Below are 25590 nucleotides of genomic sequence, written 5' to 3' on the forward strand. Positions count from 1 at the left end.
TATGAGGGAGACGAACACTGTACGCACAGTGGAATAATTAATCCAAAGTTGTGTAACTACAGCAAAAAGAAAACCTCACAAAAGCAATTCCAATTTTGGTATACACAGAATAAGAAAATTAATAAAAATGGGTAGAATTACAGATGATAATGAACAAACAGTTTAAACTAAGTAAAGCAGTACCTGGTATCTTATTGAGAAGTACCATTAAAGGTTGTGATCTACTTTATGGAAGGAAATAGAACACTGCTAGTTTGATGTTTTTATGGTAAATAGAATCCCTTGATTTGCACCTGAAGATTCCTTATTTACTGTTGGGATACTGTAAAATGGTATTTTGTCTTCTGTAACCCATAGCTGGACATGCCCAGTTTAAAAGTTCCTTTAAATAATGTATCTATACAAAAGAAAAAAAATTGCAGTATATACTGGAAAATGAGTAAAGGATTAGTTCGATAAACAGCTTTGCTAAATAGATATTGGTAGACTATAGATCATGTTTGCAGTGAAATCCGGATGTGAAACAATGTAAATAGTGACGGTCTGGTTGATCAACAACCTTGAAACACTAACTGAAGTTAGAGTTATTTGCTGTATGGATTTAAAGCCAGTTGAATTTTTGTGGGTATTAATAATGTTAAAAGGACACTATAAAGGTATTTTTTCAATAATTTTCTGCCACATACCTTAGCTTCTAAGTGATAAAGTGTAGTATCAGTTTAATATTTTTATTTGTCATTTTGAGGGCTCTGTTCAGGCCTGGCGACAGGTGGACTCTGTGGTTTATTGCGAGGATTCTAATAATCCCTTGTAAGTTTGAAACAGCAGTGTTTCCTGCAGTGGTGTGTTGTGTGGTGTTTGTTTGTTTTCCTTTGAGGCTGCTGCTGGAATGATGATGCAAGTTCAGGTTCTGAACTCCTGACACTGCAGAGTTAAGCACTTTCTGAGTCCCTGAATCTTACATCACTTCTACAAAGCCCCACTGGCTAATTTAGTTGCTTGCCCTGACTGGCTGTACAGGGAAGCAAGATATGGTTTATAGTGTCCAGCAGTTTTGGTTAGGATTCAGGCACATAACAAGGAAAGTGCTGGAAGCTGTTGCTTCTAGTGAGCAGTTTTGTCTTTGTAGTTACTAAGGCCAAATTTTTCAGAAGCAGCTGCAGATTAGATTCCATTGTTTTTTGGGTGTCCAGCTTCAGACAGCTTAACGCCCCTCTGCCTTTTTCCCATCTAGGTAGGAATATATTTCCCTACTTCATAAAAGATGAATTAACTTAATGCAGACCACAATGCAGTATTTTATTTCAGTCATCCCGAATGCTACAATAGCACTGTTGTGAAGTTTGAAAGGGTAGCTCATGTTCAGAAAGCACATCAAAGGTACAAATGCTAAGCATTATGAGTGGGCTGGATATGGGATGTAATAGGCTGTGTGGTTTTGCATTAATAATTCATAATGATAGCAATAATAACCATATACCTTGGCTGCATGAGCAGAATGTAAGGTTTCTGCTATTAAGTTTCTGATCCTCAGTGGAAAGGGTTTCCATCAATGTAAATATCACAGTATGCTCTGAGAATGGCCATTCTCTAATGGTTACAACTGGAATATAATTAAACCGAAGCAGATTAGAAGTAATAATTTGTGGCAGTCTTTAGGGCTGAAGCTGCTGTGGGTCTCCTGCAAGTGAATCCCTGTAGTCAAGTGCATTGCTCTGGTAGCAAAGGCTCGTGCAGCTATGTTGTAGTTGCTTTACACCTTACAATGAATCCCTCTGTATTGCTCTCAAGTGCCTTTTAGTGGTCAGTGCAAAACAGTAGTGGAATTACAGTTTTGAAGATAGCTGTCTAATATTTTATCCGCAGGGTGCATGTTGTGGTGCAGCCGCTGTTGCTTTGTGGAGAGGGAAAGTTGGATATCTGCAGGAATTCACAATGGCAGATGTAACGACGACAGCCTCTTTTAGATGAGGCAGAGCCAAAGTCTTTTCTTCAAAATGGCAGAAATCATCTTAGCCTTTTTCTTGGTTGGCCTGGGCCGAGTGAAATCCTGAACAAGTCAGTCCATTAGTTTCCAAAGTGCCCACTTCAAGGTGCCTGAAGTTGGGCACCCCAAAACAGTACCAGGTTTTGAAAATATTGGCCGTAATTTCCCTAAGAGAATTTCTAAAGCTGTCTACAGTGTTTGGATTTGTAATTACCATTATTGTAAAATGGGGAATGGGCATGTAAATTCCTTAGTTGTCTGTTAATCTGCATTCCTGTGTTTTGCTTTCCAGGCCTGTAAAATGGGGGTAACAATGTGTGTGTTAGGGATTTTTTTCTCTAATGTGTAAGAAGAGTTTTGAATAAATAAAACAGCACAAGGTATAAATGCAAAGCATTGCCACTCATTACTCTTTTGCATGAGGGGCTTCCATCCATAAAATAATATGAAGGCAGTTACTTTGTGTATTTCACCTCTGCCTTTTAAATGTGCACAGAGCAAGCAGATCATCTGCCTGCCCATTGTCTTTTCAGCCTTTGCCGAAGAGCCTGCCAACATTCACAATGACAGATTTACCAGCAAATATTTGTTTAAACTCAGCTAAGCCCCTGTGAACCCTGGGAAGCTTGTTGTGTGCTGTGCCTCTTGTATGGCAGCTTTGTCAGTTTCAGTTGAGAGGAAAATTTGAGATGGGGTGAGAGGGCAGAGCAAGAAGTAAGGGTGCAGTCCTGGCCTCATTAAAGTAAATGAAAAAAATTGTTATTTTCACTGGGTCAGGACTTCGCTCTGAAGCTTTTTGTTTCTGATTGTTGCTGGAGGCCACACTGATGCAGTGCATTTCAAACTAGGTTCTGGACCCACTGGTGATCTGTGGAACTGCTTTCATCACCATGTGGAAGAGTGAATAATAGAGTTGGGGTGGTCTGATTCTCGTATTAAATTTCAGCTGTGCATGTGTCCATCTGCAGATTTCACATGCATGGCTGTGTTGGGGTCTTGCTCAGGAACTGAAGTCTCCTAATGAATCTTTCTTTTGTCGGGTGTTTCTTTGTTGTCAATTCAGTCGTGATCAGATTTGCTGATTGACATCAAAATTGTCAGAGCAGCAGGTACCAAATGTCAGTGACTGGAAAGATCAGAGCAGGGAGGACTGAAAGCAGACAGAGGAGCAATGGTGCCTGTAATATCCTATGTTATTCTTAATAGAAGAAATAAATGGCAAAGATATAAAATGAGGACCTGTAATCCAGCAGCCATACTGAAAGCACAAAGGTAAATTAAATTCACTTTAATCCCTTTGTTTTTGGTAATTCTGCTCTAAACCATTTTTGTAGACTTTCATACAGTAGTTGCTGTAGGATAGGTGTGAGAATCAAGTTGACACAGGTGGTGCTCGGGAGACAGACTTTCCAATAATCCCGCAATGGATTTACAACAGTTCATGCCAATAAAGAGTTTGAAGGGGATGAAAAAAACTTTAAACGTGTCCCTGTCTGCTCAATGTGACGTTCACGGAGGCAGATTCTACCATTTGTGCCTGCTGTGGTTTCTTGCACCTTTCTCTGAAGCGTTTGGTCCTGCCCGCTCTTGGAGACTGGATACAGGACTGGATGGATTAGAGTCTGATCCAGTTTCTAGACAATTTCTATGTTCCTCAGTAGAAGTGGAATCATTATAAAAACCTGCATAATTCTTGAAATGGTAGTGGAAGCAGAGACTCCTAGGGGAGAAATGTGAATTTCGAAGTTAACCAAAAGATGTGAACTTTAAGGGAGGATGTGAGGGAGGACAGGAAAGTAGCTGACCTCGTGGGAAGAGAAGGAGCAGTTTTAAGTTTTGAGGCAGTATGAAAAAAATGTGAAGTTGAGAGGAGGAGACAAACTCGCATAGCAGGAAGAGATCTGATCTTGAAAGCCGCAGTGCTTGTTCCTTATCTAAAGTGGCTGGGAAACAAGTACAGTTGATGGGCCAAATTCAGAACAAGCATCAGCAGGTGCTGTTCCGCTACTTCAGTGAAGCTGCCCTGCAACACCAGGCATGAAATGTCACCTTCTCAGTTTTAGAAGCTATCTTTGGCTTGCCCTTATGCACTCTTGAAACTGGCATGGTTCTGCAAGTAGTGATCAGGGACAATACCACCCTGAGAGGTGTCCCTGCACTTCCAGGAGAGATCCCAGTTCTCACAGTCATAGAAATGTGAGGTGAGGACCTCAGTTGGCTCAGAATGGGGACTGACACTTTCTGGCTTCTTGAGGACTGGAGTCAATGGACTTTGAAAAGAGTCTTCGGTGTGCGTGTGTGTGTGTGTGTGGTGGTAGAGCCAGGAAAAGGTGGGAAATTATCAAGGTATCATCAAAGGCATAAAAACCTGCTTTTCAGTCCATGCATTGCTTCTGCACCTAGCAGTGAGCAATCCACAGCTCCCAAGAGGGAGGTGAATTAATGATAAGTGTATCTGAGTTCTGCTGAATCATTAATAGTTTAGTAGTGGAGATATGCATGGGAATCTCCACCTGTTGCTGTGGGTGGAACCTGAGTCTCAGTAAACATGTTTCTCGTTGTTCCAATATTGTATGCCACCATAACTTGCTCTGGTGTATAAAACGGGTCGGAGGGCTTCTGTGCTCAGCAGTCCCTGTCCAATGTCCCTAGACTACAATGTATGTAATTAAATATGTGAAGTTACAGGAGACAAGAGCCCACACAGAACTGCTCTCTTTGATGTGCACGTGACTTCCACTATTATTTACCTGCTGGTAGATAAATGTGTAGCAAGTCTCTGTGACACACTTTTCTGGACTGTCACTCTGGAATTATAGGAAAAGGATTAACTCATTTGAATGCAAACATATGATGTGATTGTCTCATGTTGCTGGATTTTTGCTCTCTGCATTGCTCGGTTTGTAGTGATCCCAGTGGGATCCAGTTCCCACTTGGTCTGTCCCCTTAAAAGGTTAACAAACACTTAACCAAAGTTTTAAAAACTGATGAAGAGTCACCTCTTTCATTTTAGTCGTCCTGTTAAATGAGTGATAATAAACTAGGAAAAATAACCACTTCACCAGATGTGAAGTGACAAAGCTTTTGCCCGCAAAAAGGTTATTCCCAAATAAATCTGTTAGTATTTAAGATGCCACAGGACACATTGTTTTTCTGGAGACAAACTGACATTGCTTCCCCTATGGTATAGTAAACTAGTTATGGAACATTTTTACAAGCTACATATAGTTTGCAGTGGACATAGACCAATCATAATTTTAACCAGTGACTGAGCTATGGTAAAAAATCAGATGATGAGATGTTTTAGTGTATCAGATCAGGAAGATTTACATCTGGTTGATTCCTAGTCCCAAGAGAGATGGGTCATATTGTCCCTGCTTTTGTATATCTTTGGAACTCAGTATCATATTGTGCCCTCTTTTATCCTTACTAGTTGCAAGAGACTGGATTACTGAATTACTAAAAATAACAGAGAGAATGATTCAGGGTTGTCTGTGGCCAGTTCTGCAGGAAATGTCTCCATGTTGCAGTAGGGAATTTTAAGGAAGTTGAGAGCATAGGAGTTAGCGGTGGAAGGTGACCATGTCATAGTGCTGAATTAAATTAACAAAGGATACTTTGCTAAAGAGTGCTCTGATTTTTTACCTATGTCAGTTGGCGTTGACTAAATTATTGTCTACATTTGTCTGCGTTTTTAAGATAAGTGAAAATATAGCAGGATTTGCTGTCCTTTCCCCAAATCAGTCTTTCTCATATTTGCAGTTGGAAAGAGACATTTCAGGCTGGATTGTGACTGTCCCTTATGTTTGTGTGTGGCCCATGCAGAGATCTGTCACCATTACAATCCATGTCTTTAGGGGAGCACTGTGATTCCCTTTTGGGTGTGTCCACAGGGGCATCCAGCACCCCAACGGGGCATGGGAAAGACATGTGCTCCATACCACAGAGGTCAGGGTGCACCATCCTAACACAGTACGTAATAGATAAAATGTCTGTTCAGGGAGGTTATAACAGTGTAAGCTAAGGTGTAAATTTAAACCATTGTAGTTATATTGGTATGCATCCTTGTTTGGACACTCTTATTGCAGTAGGAGATGGTCTTTTCTTGTTTTAGCATGTGCCGCTTTGGAAGGTGTTTGTTTGTGCTAACAGAAAAATGCCATCAGAATATCCACACAGGGAATAATAAAAATTATATTGGCGTGTCAATTTAATTGTAATAGTGTTGTTATACTGGTATAACTGGGAAAACTTTCCCATGCAGACAAGCCCTAAAGGATGGTGCATCAGGAACAATTGTGCCTACCTGAGCACCCCATTGGTATTGTGGCTTCACACTGTTCCTTACACAGGGCAGTTGCTACGTGCAACACTTTGGAGCTTTTAAATGAATTTTAAGGGTGTTTCCTCCTGAAGGCTGTGCCGTGTGTATCAGTGAGTCACAGTTTCCATCTTTTGCAGCTTGAGTGCTTGTGTGTAAAGTATTATGGGATTGGCCCTTATTTGCTTCTAGAATAAATACTTTCTGTGACATTTCTGACGGACGTAATTGAAGAGCCCTCCTGTTGTTTCAGAACATCAACAGTTTGTGTCACTGTATTCTGAAAATGCACAGGTGCTGCAATATGTAATGTTCTTAAAAACTGCAGCAAAGAAGAGAGGGGGGCTTGAAATAAGTTTGTTCTTCAGGAGAAACACCCTGGATTGTACAGAAAGTGGGCTGAATTAAGAGCAGAGACAGGCAGTCATCTGCTCTTACTCCAAATCCACAGTCAGACTGTGGAGAGAAGTAAATCACTGTGTGTTCCAGCTCTGCATGTAGTGTTGTGATGTCAGTTCCTGTGTTATACGGTTCTGAAAAATAACCGAAAACTTGAAACACCAGAGTTTTCCTACATAAAGGGCAATCAAAATTACCACTAAATTAGATTCACGTTGTACTTCTCACCTTGGAAACGACAGCCTTCCTGTAGTGGAGGCCATGCACTGGAAATTTAAATAACTGGAATGTTTAAAACTTTAATTCACATCTTGCCAGAATGCCTCTCACGTGCCCCGTATGACAAAAAGTTCTATGATCTATCCTGCTATCACCCCTGTCTTTCACCATGGGAGTGCAGCCTATGCCAGTATGTGATGTATCATCTTAATCTAAATGGAGGCTGTTCAGATAAAGATTACCTGCTGTGACCTGCAGTGGGGTTACACCTGTGCCCAAGACACTAAGGGTGTTTTGCAGAGCTGTAGTATTTTATGTAAGCAAGCTATATGCCTTTGGAGCCCAAGATGCATTAGGGAAATTCCTTGGCTTTGCAAAGTTTTTGGACCATTGAGTTTAGTTATGAGGAAAGTTCATGCAACTCAGGAGTGAAGAAAAATGATTTCATGGTGATCTTCCAGTAAGGTATCTTTTTTCTCTTTTTTTTAAAGCCACGAAAGGGTTTGATGATTGTCTCCCATGCCTGTTTATTACAAAGAAATACAAAACCAGGGCAGGAAATAGGGAATATGGGTTAGACGCACATGGCTTTGTCACGTAATGAACAAATGGAGTAGATGACTGAAGCAAGGAACACCAGGGAGTTGATAGAACTAACTCAATTTATTATTTTATGGATGAAGTGTCTGTTGGTGTGTGTCTCTAAATACTGTGCTGGGTAGGTCTGGAGGCTCTGGAACAGCCATCTGTTAAGAGTGGGGTGAGGGCAAGAGACTTAATCATGCTTCAGGTTAAAATTAATTATGAAAGTGATTATATGGCAGGGTTGCCTGCAATAGCAGAGGCCTGGACTATGAACTGGAGGTTCCTTCCAGTCCCATGTCTCTGTGATAAATTGCACAAACTACCTACAGTGGCTAGCAAAGAGTGATTGCTAGTTACAGCATTTTATCCACCAACATCTGAGAAACAAGAGATTGATCTTCAAAAGCCAGTGGATGAGGAAGGCTTTTCAGATGGATAGACTAGATCAGTGGCTCCCAACCTGGGGTCCACAAGCATATTGCAGGGGTCTGTGGAAAAAAGTAAAAGATGTATAAAAATGATCCATAGAAAATAAGTTTTAAATAACTTGGAAAGTTACAATAAATTATTTTTAAATTAAATATCTTCCAGTAATGTTATTAATGGCTGTCCTAAAATCTGTGTTGTGATTTCCTTTTCAGTTTAATGAAGTGGACATAGTGGCTAGAATTGGCTGGGATGGGGATCTGTGAATGGCTTGGGGGAGAAATCAGGGGTCCGACTAGTGAAAAGGTTGGGAACAACTGGACTGGAATAAGTCTTTTGATGATTTTGCTTCAACACAAGGCCTGTCTTTTCTAAATAGGAACACTTGGCGTGTGTGAAGTAGTGTCCTCCCGGACTCCAGGCCTGTTCATAGATCACTGGTGTCCATGGGAACCTTTTTGTTGCCTTCAGTGAGTTGTGGATGAAGTTCTTCTCCTCCCATCTCCCACCCCCTGAATTAGCAAAGTCGAAAGGAAGAACAAAATCATGTAAATAAATGTGCTTCCCTGAAAGTTGCCAATCCCAGCACTTGTGGATCCTCCAAAGGTAGAGCAAGCTGGCCAGCGCTCCCACGAATTCAGTTACAGGAACCAACAGCGAGAGGGGGACAGAGCAGGGGTCAGAGTCAGATCTGACGCTGGAGAAGAGCACTGAAGTGTGACTCTTCTGTGCATTTCCTCCTCAAGTGCGTCTCCTTCAGTTCACTTTAGTGGCTAGAGCAGCAGCCACTGTCTCGCAGCCTCATTTGTCCTCACTTGAGAGGGACACTTGTGGCACACACACACAGCTATTTTATTGTGGACTGACTGAGCCCATGTGAGCGAGTGGCTGAGTAATATAAAACCTTCCACGCACAGAAGGTATTTTCTGATTTCATCTTCCCTCTCCACCCCCAGTAATGTTCTCTGAAGTCTGTTAATCCTGTGTTGAGTTTCTCATCCATACACCATCCCCTGATGGAAAAACTGCCTTTGGAAAGGGCCTGCTCCTGCAATCCTTGGATTGGGCAAGTCATGGAGAAGTCAATGTGAGTTTTGCTCGAGTAAGAACTGTAGCACCAGGACCAAAGTTTTTAAACAAATAAGCCTAGGTATGCTCATAGTGGGAAGTAGTTAAAAGGAGCCTGGAATGTTGTGAAAGGTAGACAAGAGTGATCCAATGTTATTTCTGGTTCCTAAGATTTTATATTAAATTTCTATTTTAGTCTGAGTCAACTTTTCTATATCCTGTGACACTTTTAAACTTGGGTACCTAAATTAGGAGTTCAGATCCTCCATTTTGGGGGTTGTGAGGCATATGCAGGTGCCCAGAAAACAATTTTACACACCTGATGTAGAGGAGATTAAATTACAGCTTTGTGCTTTTTTAGCAGAACAGGACCTTTAATCTTTAATTTTTCTCCCCTCTTCCCAGGTTCTTCCCTCATTTTGCATGTTTATTGTAACACTGGCTGCTTTAATCATTGCACGAATTAAAAGCTCCTTCCACAAACATGGCAGACGAGGACCTTATCTTTCGTATGGAAGGTATTGATAATGCCAGGTCAATGAAAGAAGTTTCTGGAAACTATCCTGATGCTGATAGTGAGGATGAGGACAGTTATTACATCTGCCCAATAACAGATGACCCAGTGTCTACCAAGGCTGCAAACAACAAAGTCGACAATTATTACAGCAACTTGGCAAAAGATGAAGAGTACAGATCTAGCTCTTCTCCTAGGAACTCATTCAACATAAGGGTAAGTGATGGCTTTCTAATCTCATTTACCTGGCATGGGAAGCAAAGGCGAAGATTCTTAGCTGCTTCATTGCTTGCGACTAACAGTTTTCCATGAAAATTGCAGCTCTTATTTTTCCAGACTTGCAGTTAAATCCATTAACTCAATAACTTGATGATGCGGTTGATTCACTTACAAAAGTCCAGTTGAATTCAGTGGGAACTCCATTCATGGAACTTCAGCAGGTTTGAGTCTGAGACTGCATAGCTGTTGTAATGCAGCTGCTTTAAAAGACACAAACAGATGGGTTTGCCATTTTAAATGCAATATTGGGCCAGAAAAGTAGACGTTCTGTCGTGGATAATGTTAAGCAAATCAATGTACCTAAATTTAATATCTTTATTGAAACGAAACCAATCATAATTTTTGAGGCAACATAGAAGACTCTCATTTAGACATTTGGATTTAGATGTAGGTGTGTAACAGTGTGGCTTGTCCCCAAGTGGTAGAGGCCTGGAGACGGCCTACCATAAATACCAAGAGGCACACCTGTGCTAGCTGAGTCTCTATAAAGAGCAGCGGGAAGCTGGGAGGAGAAGAATATCTTCTAGGAGACCACCCTGGAATACAGATGCTACTGGGAGTGAGTACACTGCAGGAGCAGAACCTGGGACTGGAGAATGGGACTACAGACAAGTGAAAGTATAGGCAGGAAAGGCCTTAAAATACCAATGAGAGGACATTCTCTCCTCCCAAATGCGAGCATCCTTGCCAGCATGCTGTCATCCACAGATTTTATAAGCATGCTCTTCTCTCTATTATCCAAGTCATTAATGAAAATATTAACCAGTATCTGACCCAGGACTTTGTTAGACGTGCCTTTTCACTTCAACAACAAACCATTGATAACTGCTCTTTGAATATGGTCATTCAATCACTTGTACTCTCACTTTATAGTAATTTAATCCAGGCCACATTTGACTCATTTCTTTATGTGAATGTCCTGTATAACCTAAGGGTCATGTTCCAAACACCTTACTGAAATTGAGAGAGAGCACATCTACTTCTTCTCCCCGTCGACGTGTTAGTTAACACGTCAGCTATCATATCCTACCCCCACACCTCTAAACCCTACTTTAGATAAAGCCTTCAGTACTCAGTTTAGCTTAGTGGTAACAAATTGCAGACAGGTGCTTCAATGAGAATGAGCATAAAATGCATGTGGTGGGAAGACCCATTTGTTCAGTGCCATGTTGTTAAGTGAAGTTTAACCAGTTATTTAGCAGGTAAGAGAGTTCTAGTTCATGTGTGTCAGTGAAGAAGTTGCCAAATGACAATAAAATGAAATAGGTATATACTTTATTCAGCGCATTTCATAAACCTTTTCACACTATTTTAATGGCCTCTCTTTCTGGCTATTAGGCTGTGCACTCTGGTGTTCATAAAAGATTCTACTTATATTATAGACGGGCTCAGGAATTAGTGTTCAGGCCCACATCCAGAGCAAAATTTGTGTGGGATTAAGGCTTGTGTTTTAAGTTTCACAGTGCTGAAATCTGACAGGTTGTTCATGAAAGGTTTCAATCCAAAATGGGAGAAATTGTGCCAGATCAGCTGTTGTTTTACGTTTCTGGCCCCATTTCTAATCTTGTGAAATGGCAGCTCTTTTAAATAATTTGGGCTCATCTGAACAAGAAACTGGCTCTCACCTGAAACTAAAAGAAGAAGAACATGTTCAGATTTAGGGATTCAGATTAAATGCCCTAATTTCCAAAAATTGAAGGGATTTGAATTTGAGTTTCTACTTTAACCCTCTCCCCTGTATGCATTAAGATTAAACACTGTATGCAAATACAAAATATCGTCTACAGGTGGTAATGGCCATTATGTCAAAATAGCTTGTCTACATGGGCACACTCTTAATTGAGCCATTCACTCATTACAGTTATAGACTAATACATCATCTGTCTCAGACTACGTCTACACTATGGCGCTCTGTTGACAGAAGTGACTGTCAGTAGATATCTTCCCACAAAACTACTGTCGACAGATTGCAGCCATGCACGAAATTGGATGGCTCTGTCGATCTGCTCTGTTGACAGACTAACCAGACTGCTCGGCCGCTCTCTTGATGGAACAGCCAACAGGAAGCTCAGCAGACAGGGCTGCCAAGTGACCTGGAAAACATGTCTGTCAACAGAGGGCCCCTCGGCACATCCACGCAGCTTTTTTGTCGACAGAGTCTGTTGAGAAAGGCGCTCTGCCTCACGGGAGAGAGGCAGAAGGCTGTTGACAGAAGTGCTGAGTTCTGTTGATAGTATGTCAACAAAACGCATTTATAGTGTGGACGCTCTGTGGGTTTTGTCCATGAAACTCCTGTTTTGTCAACAAAACCCTGTAGTGTAGACATCACCTCAGTTACTAATCAGAAACCGCTAACAGAAACATCCTAGACCATTCAAAATCCCAGCAGATTCTCACTTGCTAGTGGTACGAGTTTCTCCTGGCAAACGGTATGTAAAGTTCCATTCTGAGGATTTAATCTTGCCAGGATCTGAAAGCTTCCATTAAAGTTCTTACAGGTCGAGGTCACTTAGCACCTCACAAGAGGTACTTAACCATCTTTGAGGATCAGGTTCTGAATCTTAAATATAGCCTACAATACAATTGGTTTAGTAACAGAAAATAATATTAGTGGGCTTCATGGATCAAGTATTGAAGGTCAAACTGAGTAGACATTGTATAATTCTTGGTGCAAATTATTTTTCCATAGAAATTGTTTTGTGACTTTTTAAATTTGAAGTCAAAAGCATAACAAAAAGCATTTGCTGGCCTAGTGTAATTAGTAGAGCCCTGAAAATGCACAGATACCTGCAGATCATGTTTGCAGATAGAATGTGGATACAAATTTTGTATCCATGCAGGGCTCTAATAATTAGCCAACAGTATTTGTATGTACAAATATGCTATGGCTCTGAACACTATGGATTTTCCCATTACTGTTGATTAACTGTAATATATTTAACATTCTAATGCTGTGGCATAGATACCAGTTACTACAAAAACGGTAACAGACTCTTAAGCCATTTGGTGATTGCAGACGGGGAGGGAGCTTTGCTACCCATGTTGTCTCCATGTCTATACAATATATTTAGCCAAAATTTCTTCTGATTTAGAATCTGGTCCTGCAAAGCAACGTCCGCTCCCGTTGGGCCTGATGCTGTTCCCACCGAAGTCAGTGGCAGATTCTCATGGACTTTAAACTAATGCTGTTCTCTGGAGTAGACCCCTTTTATCTTCCTACCAGATAATGTCTCCAGTGCTTTAACCTGTCCTCACATGCGCAGTTCCATTGACGTGAACAGATTTGTGAACAGATATACTGTAAGGTTGTATTATATTGCAGAATGCAAATTTTGAATAATACTTTCTGGATATATCTATGTTGCTGTTAAGATCTGTGACTGGTCCATGCCAGCTGATTCTGATTCTGGGGCTCTGGCTAAAGCAATGTTTCATTGTAGTGTAGATGTTCAGGCTGGGGCTGGAGCATTGACTCGAGAACCCTGCAACGTGGGAGGTCACAGACCTGGGGCTCCAGCCTGAGCTGAAATGTCTAAATCGCAATGAAACAGCTCAGCAGCCGCAGGAAAAGTGAAAAGGAAATAATAAAAGGCAAAAGAGAAAGCATTTAACTGATCGTTGTCTTAAGTACATTTTCATATTTTAATGTTTCTCATCTATTCTTTAGACTGACACACAGCAACAATCTAAGCATGGCTCTGTGGTTGACCATGGCCGGGTAGGTTAAAATGGAACCTTTCATAGTGGGTGTTCTAAAGCCTTTCTTATTTTCAGTAGTATTTTGATTCCTTATTTTATACCTTAGATAACGGATACCATGCCACCCCTAGACATCACTCAAGCAGAACGTCACCTTTAAGAATTATCTTTTTGTCAACATAGTCATTTATTTTTAAATGTGTACATAGTTATTTCTTCACATCATTCGCTATTGTTAACCAGAACAAAAGAGGATGTCTGAATATTCTTATTCTGTTTTATATTTTTTAACTTATCTCTCTTGTGTAATCTACAACACAAAAAATGTGATGCTTGCGTAATTGGTGGTGTTAGTGCTGATTCTCTGTTTTGAACACCAGAATGCAAGTGCAGGGCTCAAACCTATGAGGCACTGGGTATGTTCACCTCTCATTAATTTCATTGAGCATCTCTCAGAGGCTCTCATAACCTTCGAGGGGGAAGCCCAGAGACCAGGAGAAAAAAACACTCTCCAAACACCGCTAGACGGCCAGTTTTCTTCCTACGCCACATGACCACATGGTGTCTTGTAATCCATTAGGTATATTTCAGTGGAGCTTAAGGGTGTGTCCCTGTTCTTATCCAATGCCTTCCTATACACAGCTTGCAAATGGAGGCTCCCATGTAGCTCATCAGATCATGTGACATCAAGCAGCCCTATAGCGTCATGTGCCAAACAGAGACTATTTTCAAACTGATTTCATTTAGTGTGTGTTTTATGTGGCTGGGTTTTGCGGATGAGAAAGCAGGGCTTGTCATTTGCTTTTAGAATATGCTGCTTTGCCATTGGAATAGAATGGACCTCTTGGCACTTGAAAATGTAAATTATTTTATAAAGGTCCCTGCTTTTATATAATACGAAGCATTTGTGAAGCAATTTCAGTGTTGATATATATTTATATTATAATTTTTAGCTTTTTGCATATTTAATTTCTGAAAACAAAACTATTTTAAATACTGCAAACTCAGTCACAGAAGTGACAAACAGTGGTCCAGAAATCAGTGTTTCTTGCCAAAGGGCCTAAGCTGTCAAAATGCTGAGCGGCTCAGGCAAGATGCTGAGCGCCCTTTACTCACTCCCATGAATAGTGATTTAAGGTACTTTGCATCTTGCAGGATGCATTTAACACTTTGCAGGATTAAACCTCAGGGGCTTTGGCCATTGTGTAATGTGAAAATAGGGTCATGAGATAAGTGTGAAGAGAAAAGTGTTAGGTTGACTTGTGGAGCAACTTGAATTTTTAACAGATGCATTTTCAGAGTTACTGTGATTTGATGGAGACTGAAATAGCTACTTGTCTGGAACTATAATAATCAGCATCCATTTTTCTTACATAATTTCTTCTGCTTTTGCATCTTGTGGCGAGCTCGCTTTTGAGGTCTTGGTTATCACAAAGCTTTATTTTCCTTGATATTATTGTGCAAAGCAAACTTGTTCTTCACTTGCACTGGTAGGACGTGTTACTTCCAATCACAATGTAATTCTCTTTAAATTTCTCTAACATTAACGTTGGCTGCTAAATGTGATTGCAGAGATCTGTTATAAACATTGAAAATTATAAAATTGCTGCATTTTGTGCATGTTGTGCTGAGTTTATATCTGCATGTATTCAACCAAATTATCGCCTGCATTTACAGTGGGGTAAATCAAATCAGAATCTGGTGCTTTACATTTCTGTGCTTGTACCACTGCACTTGAAACTGGCACATGGTGGATGGTGTTTTGTGCCAAAGCAATGCCAGTAGAGTAGTAGCACCCAAACAATGGAGTGCGCCCTGCCCCAGAGGAACGTACAGGGGGCACAGCTGGGCCTAGCAAAGTTGAGGAGGGAACACTACCCAGGCCCATTCTGCCCCCACCTCGGCTAGGGCCCCAAGTGCAGCCTCAGCTCCCAGCACTGCTCACAGACCTAGTTCTGGCCATGGCTGCACTCCCAATGGCTCTTCCTGGGGGACAGCATGGAACGGACAGGTTCCATTAAGGGTAAAGGACAACACGAGAAAAACAAGTTTGGGGACCACTGAATTACAAAAAGGGGAAGAGAAAGCCATTAGAAAAATCTCACTATTCTCCTTTAAAAAGATGCTTGCAGGATGGTCCATGCACCCCACTCAGCACCCTATGGACACACATGAGTACATGGGTCTGCCTGCCTGTTTTTCTATACTACACTGAGGTCCTGATGTACAGCAGATAATGTGATTAAAAGCATGTAATCATTGGGTGGTGGTGGTTTTGATATAAATAACCTGCTAGTTTTTAACTTCTATAGGAAGCCTGGAGACATGCCATTCAGAAAGCTAAACACATGCCTGATCCCTGGGCAGAATTTCATCTTGAGGACATTGAAACTGAATATGCCACACGTTATAGGTCTGTAGACGTTTCTACTTCTAATAGTGATGTTAAGCAGATTCCGTTGGGTTACATGTGCATATTTCAAAGGATTATGTTCATTTTTTGGTACAGTCTGTGTAATTATCTTGATAAATAGGTGCTTATCTGTATCCACAGCAACAATTGTCTAAAATGAAATGGAGCATTTATAAAGACTGTCCTCACTCAAAATATAGTGTAAGATTTTATAAACTCACCCACTTCAGCAATTTCTAAAAGTGCCAGGATTGCAAGAAACACAGGAGGTGAATGAGAAGGGTGTTGCTGATTGATTTATAAATATTCTGCAGAATTAATCCAAGAAGGAAAGTAACCAAATCGTAATGGCATCTGAAGCTATAAACAGTTCTGCCCATTTGTAACACTCTGTGCTGGTCCTGAAATAGCAGTTTCTCTATGTGACCATGCAGCACTGCTCCATGCGGCTGGAACATAAACCCTTAAAAGGAACAGAAAAGCACAGCCTATCTTATGTGCTGAGACCAGTCTTACCCCCTGAGCTGCATGTGGTGCCCTTTGGGCTCACACTTTGCCCTGAAGCATTTTGTATGTTTTGAAATTTGAGGAACTGGTCTTTATTTACTACTTCTGCCTCTTTAATAATGATAGTGCTGCTGGAGGGTTACAGGAATAGCCAGATTAAAAGAGGAGGGTTTGGTTTTTGCTTCCACTGAAAGCTGTGATGTTTCGGCTGTCCAGGGAAGTCGTTTGTAAACTGAGTGGCTGGGCTGGTTTCTGAGGGTGGGGAAGGGAATCTATCCATGCTGGTTAGGACAGGTAAGCTAGAAACAGTCAAGTGTTGCTGATACAACTTTTAGTTGGCCCACTCCTGTATGGGGAAAAAGGGGATGAGGAGAAGTGAGGCAAGGCCATCTTTATACTCCCTCCATTCTGGGGCAGGCCCAGCTCCTGGTACAGGATTTAGTAGCCTTGGAGCTACTCTTAGTTTATGCTTTGCTTCCCAAGGCAGCTGTGTGCGCTGGGAGGTAGAGAATAGCTGCAGTGCAGTGAAGTGAGGTTGTGCCTGCAAGCTGCCCTGTTCCAGGGCCTGGGAGCAGGGCTGGTGTAGAATGCTTAGGTCAGCTCAGCTCTAGCCAGGGAGCGTGCAGCAGATATCCTCAGAGGACAGTTTCCACCCTGTTTGCATTGTCAGAGCAGCCTGGAGGGGCTTTGACATAACAGCAAATCAGGCCCATTTGGTAATGCGGACGAGGCTTTAGTTTCTGCTGCAGAGTTTGCATGGGCTGTGGAGTAGAGGGCTTTTTGGTGGCCAAGCTGCAGGATGGTCTCAGCGTGGTCATCTGCGGATGTTCTTTGCAGCGCTCTTTCCTAAGTCCCTTTGTAGCGGGGAAGAGGAGAGATTCAGAGATCTGTAGGGGAATGTCTTCACTGTGCAGAAGATCAGCCTGGTCAGGATTGATCTTCTGGGGTTTGATTTCATGTGCCTAGTGGGGACATGCAAAATCGAACTGCCTGGGGTTAATATTTGACCCATGTCGTCCTCAGTCTCACGAGGAGTAAATGGGGTCAACGGGAGAGGTCTATTGCTAGAATTGCATCTCTACAATTTACTTTAATGCCTCATGTAGACCAGGCCTAAGAAAAGAGAGAACATTACATCAGTGCCCCAGTCAGCTAGGGTCAGCAGTGAGCCAGGGAACAGTCTTTGGTTCATTGAACATTTTACGAAGTATTGTGAATTCTGATTTTGCAGGTACAATGCAGTTACTGGGGAGTGGGTTGAGGATGAAGTGCTCATCAAAATGGCTTCACAAGTAAGAACATATTTGTCTCTGTCTTTCCTGGTAATGTTAGTAGCAGTTGTGGGATGTATTAGTTCCTCAGCGTAGACTAAGCTCAGGGAAGGTGCCTAACAGAGGGTTTTTAACAAAGGCTCCCCAATCTCAGGATCATTCTCGGTTCTCACTTCATTCCTCTGCATTTCCCTTACGGTTCTGTGTCACGATAGCACTCCCTTCTCTGGAGTAGCTCAGCATGTAGAGGCAGCTCTTCCCCCACCCAGCAGCCGCTGAGCAGTTGCCAACCAGAGAGGAGTGCCATGAGACATTCACTCCCCTCCAGGAATTGAGCATGCTGCTTTCTCAGCACTCCTGGCTCCTGCTGTCATGGTTGCTTTGAGCACAGCTGCAGACTGACCCACAGCCCCCTGCCTAGCAGTCTGAGCGGCCTCGTCTTTTTGAGGCTTCCAAATAATTTCTGCTCTTCGGGGGAAAAAATGGCCAGTGTTTTCTGCTGATGAAAGCAGGACCACCATCACCACCTGCTTAAAACAAGGAGTCACTCGGGAAGTTTTGGAAGCTGCTTCATCTGTTACTGCAGAAGTGCATGGCATTTAGAGTGGAGTCAGTCCGCAGGGCGCATTGGTCACTCAGAGCTAAATTTGGGTTTGGGAATTTTTAAGTCATCTGTTTTGGGCAGTAACAAGAAAACTAACTCAAGCCTGCACAGGTCCTAAAAAGCAAACACCCATCTGTCCTGCAGCGACATTCCAGAACCCATAGCACTTTTCTGTGGAAAAGGAGAGATTTACCCCCATGTGCTTTCCTCCAGACTCCCCTTCCCCACTGCTTTGGGCCAGGTGGTTACTGCCATTCCCATTTCAGAGAGAGACGCATTACAAGCAGTGTTTTATCTGGTTAATTCGTGAGTTGCTTCGATATCGGGCAGGAGAAAAGGGATTGTGGAAATGTCAGATACAGTTAAAGATTAACTTTGTGGGAGTGACTGTCTCTAAATTATTTTCCAGCCCTTTGGCCGTGGAGCAATGCGGGAGTGCTTCAGAACGTAAGTGGACCCTAGCTTTTTCTTTTTGGCCTCCTTGCAGTATTTCCTGTAGTGGTTCTGTGCAGCAGCTTTACATAATTGTTCTTCTTGACAAGGTGGGTTGGAATGAAGGAAAAGAGTAAAACCGTGGCCTGTTGGAGAACCGCATTTCAGCTCCTGGTGGAGGGCCAAATTGTGCGTGAGCGTCACAGGGGCATGCAAGGAAAGGAGGATGCAAGGAGTCCTCCTAGCTACGTTCTCTCATGGAGTTCAGGCACTACTGCAACTCTTTCTCCTTGTATCCTGCCAGGGTGCTAGCCACAGCATAGGGGACAGACCACAAAAGGGACATGTTGCTTTCTCCTGCGGGGATAGTAGAATGAGCATGCACTAGCAATGCAGTCAGCATGGTTGGTGAATGCTGGGAGCTGAGGTGGCATCTCTCCTGAATCACTCTTGGAACAGTGGTTTTCAGTAGCCCCAAACTGACATCATCAATTGTCTAGTATTTAGAGCTGTAAAAGTTAGGGCTGGAACTTAACTCTTCCAACACCTGCTGTAGCTCAGCCACTCACACAAAAGCAGAAGCTCTGAGACCAGGCTCCATTTTTAGCAGGTTCCCAGTTTGCTGGAATGATTATGAATGTAATTTGAGGCTGCGGGAGTCTGCAGTTGTTGGAAGGCCAAATGCAGGCCCATGACTGGACAAGTAAAAGGGGAAGAAATAGCTGGACTCAGGTGAAAGAGAAAAAGATACCAGAAATGCCCACTTCTAACCAGAAACCTATTGTGGTGACAATTAAATGTGAATCAGATGCTCTGGAATAATTACCCTCATGCCATTCTAAACGAGGTGGAACTGGAAGAAGAATCCTTCTTCCCAGTAAGATAAGTTAGTGGATGGAGAGGGCTTCTCTTTGCTCAGAGAATGAGGATGCAGCTATAGGTACTAGCACCCAGCAGTAGATTTGATGGAACTGGAAAATAATCCCCTCCCTTTCCAATCTCTGGATGCTAATGTCTCCTGGAAGTATGCCCGTGCATGCATCAGGCAGCTCCCCCTGCCTCTGACTGCTTGATCCAGATAATGGGGGGTGGGGGTGAGGGGGTGCTAAAGAGAATCTGCTGATTGGTGGCAGTCCAGTGTACCCAGTAACCAAGTACATAAGACAAAGTAGCTGTTCAGCCCACTGCTTGGACCTGGGCAGATATAGAGGCACCGCAAACAATTTCTGTTCATGCAGAACCAGCTGCAGTGGTTTGGAAGCAACTGGCCTTAGTTTGTCTTGTTTGCTCTGTGCTCTTATTTGTAAATAACTAAATTCCTCCCTGTCTGTGTCCCTGGCCCAAGATGCTGTAAATGTAAATTGCATCTCATCATTATGTCATTTTTCGCAAACTTTATACCTAACCAAGTTTCACACGTGTTTCCTCAGCTTCTTTTCTCCTGGCTGTTACATAGTTCATTTGCAGTGGTCCCTTGAGATTCCTAATCAAACGCTTCCTTTTTCTGTCTTTGAGTGACTTGGGCTCTGCTCTGATTGCTGCTCGTTTGCATGTAGATATCTTTCCACCATAAATTTTCACTCCTCAGAATGGCTGCAACGTGCTTAGCAAACAGTGAAGAGTGCTGGCTGCAGGAGAGCATGTGAGTTGGTTTCTCTTGGGAGGAAGAGGTTAATTCCCTGGGAGCCAAACAGCTCTGAAATCCCTGTTGGAACTCTTAGAATCAGAATCTCTCACTGTTGCCTGCTTACCCCTTCTGTGTGTCATAGCCACTGTGTGTCTGCCCTGCAGTAGTGTGATGGGCTCCCTTTCTAGACAGCAGTAGCTCTTCAGTACTTTTGATCTGAACCATTTTGCAAGAGGGAGAGCTCATGGACACCTCTCCACTCCTATCTTGGGAAGCAAAAGAGTTTAACTGGTACTGCTTGGTTCCCAGGAATGTCATTCTGTGTATGACCAAGAAAGATTCAGTGACCCGTTGCTGGTCACTGGTCATAGTTTGAGAACCACTGGGAGCTAGCTGGACATGACTTCAGACACTGTGTTATCTTCCCCACCTCCTTCTGCAGATGGCTGCTGCTCAGCCCATTTTGCTAGGGGTGTCTGCCTAAGACAGAGGTTACTACAGGTTGAACCACTCTTATCCAGCACCCTTGGACCTGACCAGTGCCGAACAAAAGAACTTGCTGAACCATGGGAGGTCAACATTGTCTAATGTATTACCAAAACTTCCACTGTTTACTGGGCTGTTGGAAGACATTTAAGAGCAAATTACAGCTAAAATAACGGCACAGAACACGGAGAGTCAGGACTGGTAGCTGTAAACAAATTTTATGGGACCACAGGAAATTTGGCTACACCCGTGATAAGTAGTCGTCTGGCTAACTAAAATCATGCTGGATTATGGATGTTGCTGGACAAGAGAATTCTGGACTAGAGAGGTTCAATCTGTACTTCCAGTCTGTCTTCATAGCTTTTGCTGTCCCCTCTGTTAAACTAAATCGCCCAATAGAAAGTCTACGTGTCTCTTCTTTCTCCGTGGCTGGTTCTACACGAGCAAGTTCTTTTTGGAAACGCTGGCCCTTTCTGTAAAGAACCTGCCGAACTTCTGCACACACCGTGTACTCTTTTGATCTGAAATTGGAAGGATGCGGCACTTCTCCTGGCAGCTCCCTTCCTCTCCCAGATGAGGAAGAGCACCTTTTTTTGAAAAGTATCAGAGAGGTGTAGCCGTGTTAGTCTGTAGCTTCGAGAACAAGAAGAAGTCTTGTGGCACCTGATAAGCTAACAGATATTTTTGGAGCATAAGCTTTCGTGGGCAAAGACCCACTTCATCAGACGAAGCGGGTCTTTGCCCACAAAAGCTTAAGCTCCAAAATATCTGTTAGCCTATCAGGTGCAACAAGACTTCTTGTATTGTTTTTTTTGAAAGATTCTTTTGGAAAAAAGTGCGTAGATGCCCTGGGGGCCCTTTTTTCAAAGGAGCAGTCCTCCTGGCACCCAGTTTTTCGATCCCTGGCCCGATCTTTCGAAAGAGCAGGAGGCTGCGTGGCCGCTCGCTATCAAAAGAATGGATCAATCTTTTGCCTCTTTTTTGTGTGTGTGGACACTCTCTTTCAAAAGAAGTTTTTTCCGGGAGAACTTCTGTTGAAAGATCACTGTAGTGTAGACATAGCTCCTGAGCCCCATATGAATAGGCATAGTGCACACTATTGTTGTCTGTCTGGGGAAAGGTGAAAGGAGAGAGCAAATGGAACTGAGGACCCCAAATTCAAAAGTTTTGCCTTTGAGGTCTAGACACTCATTGTTTTCTACTTGACTTGTGTTTCGGCACCCTGGCAAAGGCACGGTTTGATTACACACCCATGCAAAGGGCAGGCACCATCTGGCCCACTGACGGGTTGCAGTGTGGTTCTCCACCCAGCCGTGCTCCCATGACTTTCATGAGTTGGCCCCTAACAGTCCCTCTCCAGTCAGTCTTTCTACACTCTTAAATGTTTATGTGTTAAGGACTTGTATATTGACAGTGCTTCAGACGGGCAGTGAAAGGACTCCAGTTTGCAACATTGGTTCCTACCCATAGGGTGACTGAGTAGCTACTCACACTATGTAAGCAGCAGTCTCCCCTTAGCAGAGGAGAAAATGGCTGTTTCCTCTCTGTTAAAGTTTTAAAGTTTGCTGCAGCCACCTTTAATTTTGTGCAAGCCAAAGGGATCGACTTATGACAAGTGCTTGAAACAGATGCCAGTGACCTGTGCTCTGTTGTGAGATCAGAAGGGATGTGAGAAGATAGGAAGCAGTTCAGCCTTGCAGCAGCCAAGCCCTGTGGTGGTTCTGCTGTGCTGCAGGCTGTCTTTTAGTGTGTTGCAAAGGCTTCATGCAGGAACCCGCTTTCTCCCGCCTCCCTGCGATGAGCTCAGACTTCTTTTTTCAACTCTGTTATCAGTTCCATGTCAGTCAGATCCTGATTTAGGTTGCCGCTGAGGGAAGAATTTGGCACATTGAATGTTGGTGTTTGGGGAGGTGAGGGAGTGGGGGAATATTGAATCAAAGATCTAAGCAACCCTTTTATCTCCAGTTTGTTTTGCCTTTCAGGAAAAAGCTGTCCAATTTTTTACACACACAGAACTGGAAAGGTGCATTGAACTATGTTGCCAAGCGTTACATTGAGACTGTAGACAGGGAGGTCTACTTTGAGGATGTACGACTTCAAATGGAAGCAAAACTTTGGGGAGAGGAGTATAATCGACACAAGCCACCAAAGCAGGTATCACAATGCACCAAGAGTAGCAATTCAGTTTTTCTGTTTTAAGGGGTGAGTTTTCAAAACAGTTCACAAGGATTTATCTGTGCATACCCCATTATGGTTAATGCCAATTAATTGCTCAGATAAAACTGCGTGGACCATAATTGTTTCATGGTGGTTGTATTTTAACAAGATAAAAACACAGAAAGTGCTGTGTGTCATACATGAGTCTAAGGGCATTATATGCAAATATCTAACTTATCAGAGAACAGCCAAAGGCAAAATTAAGGCATTTTAGTTGAGATCTCTAGGTGCCTGGTCCAAGCATACACCTGCTGTAATGAGAATCAGGGATACTATAAAATGTGCTGTCATCTGCAATCTAGTTGTTTGTCTAGCAAATAGTTAATAGATGGGGTTCTAAAGAGGCAAGAACTGCCCAAACATTGAGGTCTGAGGAACAGAAAGAAGGATGTACCAGCAGTGAAAATTGAGAGTCATATTCTGGCTTTGGAGCCTTGCGTATTGCTCTGGATTTACTTTTTCAAGGGTAGAGCAGGCATGTCTGATGGTGAAATAGCCCTTTGTTGTTAAAGCAGTTTTTTTCCTCCCACACTTCCCAGTGACTTTCATTTTGATCCGTAAATGCACTGGCTGCCAAGAGGTTCCTAAAATAAGATGCAGTGTTTCCTCTTGGGGGCATGGGGGTTTACCAGATCACTCTGAATTTGCGAATGGTGAAAGACGAAGGGCAGGTCTTCACTGCATTGCTGTAGTCAGGCCTCCACACAGGAATTTCGGGGTGGGGGTTGGTTGATTGGTTGTAAATATGAATCACTCCCCACCTACAACAAGCTGTGGTCTTCTTCCCCCTGCCCACCGTTGGCTCTCCAGCCAGTCCTGCCCCCCCTTTCAGTCACCCCTGCAAGGCCCCAACATCCATCTCCCACCCAAACACAGTCCCCCATTTAACCCAACCTCCCCACCCCAGTCAGCCCAAAACCCCTCACCTCCTGCTTGGCCCAAACACCACACCCCCTGGGTTTGCCCAAAGACCCCGACCCCCACCCCACCTCAGCTCAGCCCAAAGATCTGCCCTCCCCTGGCTTGGCCCAGGAGGGGGAAGATACTTGGGTCAGGGGCTGGGCAGCAGCTGCAGCCACCAGGAATCATCTACCCCTGGCCAGCACTCACCATGCGGTGCTGCACCTCAACCTGCTGAGGCTGCTTCTCCACAGGTGGCTTGGAAGCCTCCAGCTGCCCAGCAGGGCTCAGCGGGCCAGGAGGCAGTGGCAAAGCGCTGTGTGGTGAATGAGGGGGGAGAGAGGCCATGGGGGGGCATGATTCCCTGTGTCTGCCACCACCACCACCTGCTCCAGTAATCCCTGCCAGGCTGGTCAGGGTGGAGGCAGAGTGGGGAAGGGGTGGGACTGGCGGCGCAAGGGGGTGGGTGTGTTTGCATCCCTCCTGCATATGGGCCTGGTAGTGTATGCAGTAGTTACTGCAAATGGTACGCCACATCCATCTCTGTGCGTGAATACAGGGTTGTGGCTTGTTTATAACGCACTTCAAAAGTGCCCAGTAAAAATCAAATTGCAATAGCTGCTAAAATATTTTCCAAAGGATTTGTCTTGTGTTCTTTCAAGCGAAAAATAGAAGTAAAATCATTTTTCAGGAACTGCTGCTGCTTTGTGTCATTCTGCCAGCAACCCCAAGAGCACATGACTCTCCACTCTCATTGTCTTTGCAACTGTTCACTGCCCAAGTTTGCTTAGCTGCAGAATTCACATGCATTATTCTTGATTGAGACAGAATGCTCATTTGTCAGAGTTTCTTGCTTCCTTTCCCAGGTTGACATAGTGCAGACCAGCATTCTCGAAATGAAGAACAGACCTGGGAAGCCCCTGTTTCATTTGGAACATTACATAGAGGGGAAGTACATCAAATACAACTCAAACTCTGGATTCGTACGAGATGACAACATTCGCCTTACCCCACAAGTGAGACTTCAGCGGTGGTTTGGGGGGATTTGCTTGGCTGTACTGAGAGAGACACTTCTTTTTATCAAGAAGAGACCCTGTAGATTTTTCAAGACGGTGCAGAATTTATTTATCCAGTTGCAGCACTGGCTATGTTCATTTGGGCCAGATCTGGCCAGATTCTGAGTGCTTCCTGAGGACTGCGTAGGATACTTGGCTTGCATAGGCTTCAGTGGGAGTTGTGAGTGCTCAGCACCTCAGTGAAAGCATTCAACCTCCTGGATCATTGAGCCTTTTTTAAACTAGTATTCAACTTTATCAAGGGCAGATTCTGCAAACGCAGATTTATAATGAAGTAAAGGGTTAGTTCCTGAATGGTAGTCTGCTAAATCAGTATACCAGATAAAAGCAAGGGGGCAGGTACTTTGTTGGAGTAAATCATCATAGCTTTATTGTCTTTGCCCAATTTACACCTGCTAAGGATCTGGGCCATTAATTCTGGCCTCTGAATAAAGGAACTAGGAATTGTCGTTGTAGCAATAAAGCAGCTCACTCACTCAAACCAACAACCTATGTAATCCATTTAAATCTCATGGCTCCAACAAAAGGATTAAAACAAATGTTAGAGGGCACCATACAGG

General features: G+C 43.2%; 1 protein-coding gene across 4 annotated transcripts in view; it reads left to right on the forward strand.

The window, feature by feature from the left end:
* EEF2K (eukaryotic elongation factor 2 kinase) overlaps positions 1-25590 on the forward strand; it is a 45602-nt gene that overhangs the window by 1245 nt on the left and 18767 nt on the right. For 3 of the 4 annotated variants that reach the window (XM_075010334.1, XM_075010336.1, XM_075010337.1), the window contains exons 2-8: positions 8894-9024; positions 9411-9735; positions 15810-15910; positions 17649-17709; positions 18702-18739; positions 22820-22991; positions 24821-24970. In XM_075010334.1, the coding sequence (XP_074866435.1) occupies positions 9490-9735; positions 15810-15910; positions 17649-17709; positions 18702-18739; positions 22820-22991; positions 24821-24970 (768 nt within the window). In that variant the 5' untranslated portion in view covers positions 8894-9024; positions 9411-9489. The remainder of the gene's footprint in view (positions 1-8893; positions 9025-9410; positions 9736-15809; positions 15911-17648; positions 17710-18701; positions 18740-22819; positions 22992-24820; positions 24971-25590) is intronic. The other variant, XM_075010335.1, reaches the window with a different exon arrangement.

Source organism: Carettochelys insculpta, chromosome 16 (assembly GCF_033958435.1).
Source record: "Carettochelys insculpta isolate YL-2023 chromosome 16, ASM3395843v1, whole genome shotgun sequence".
NCBI lineage: Eukaryota > Metazoa > Chordata > Testudines > Carettochelyidae > Carettochelys > Carettochelys insculpta.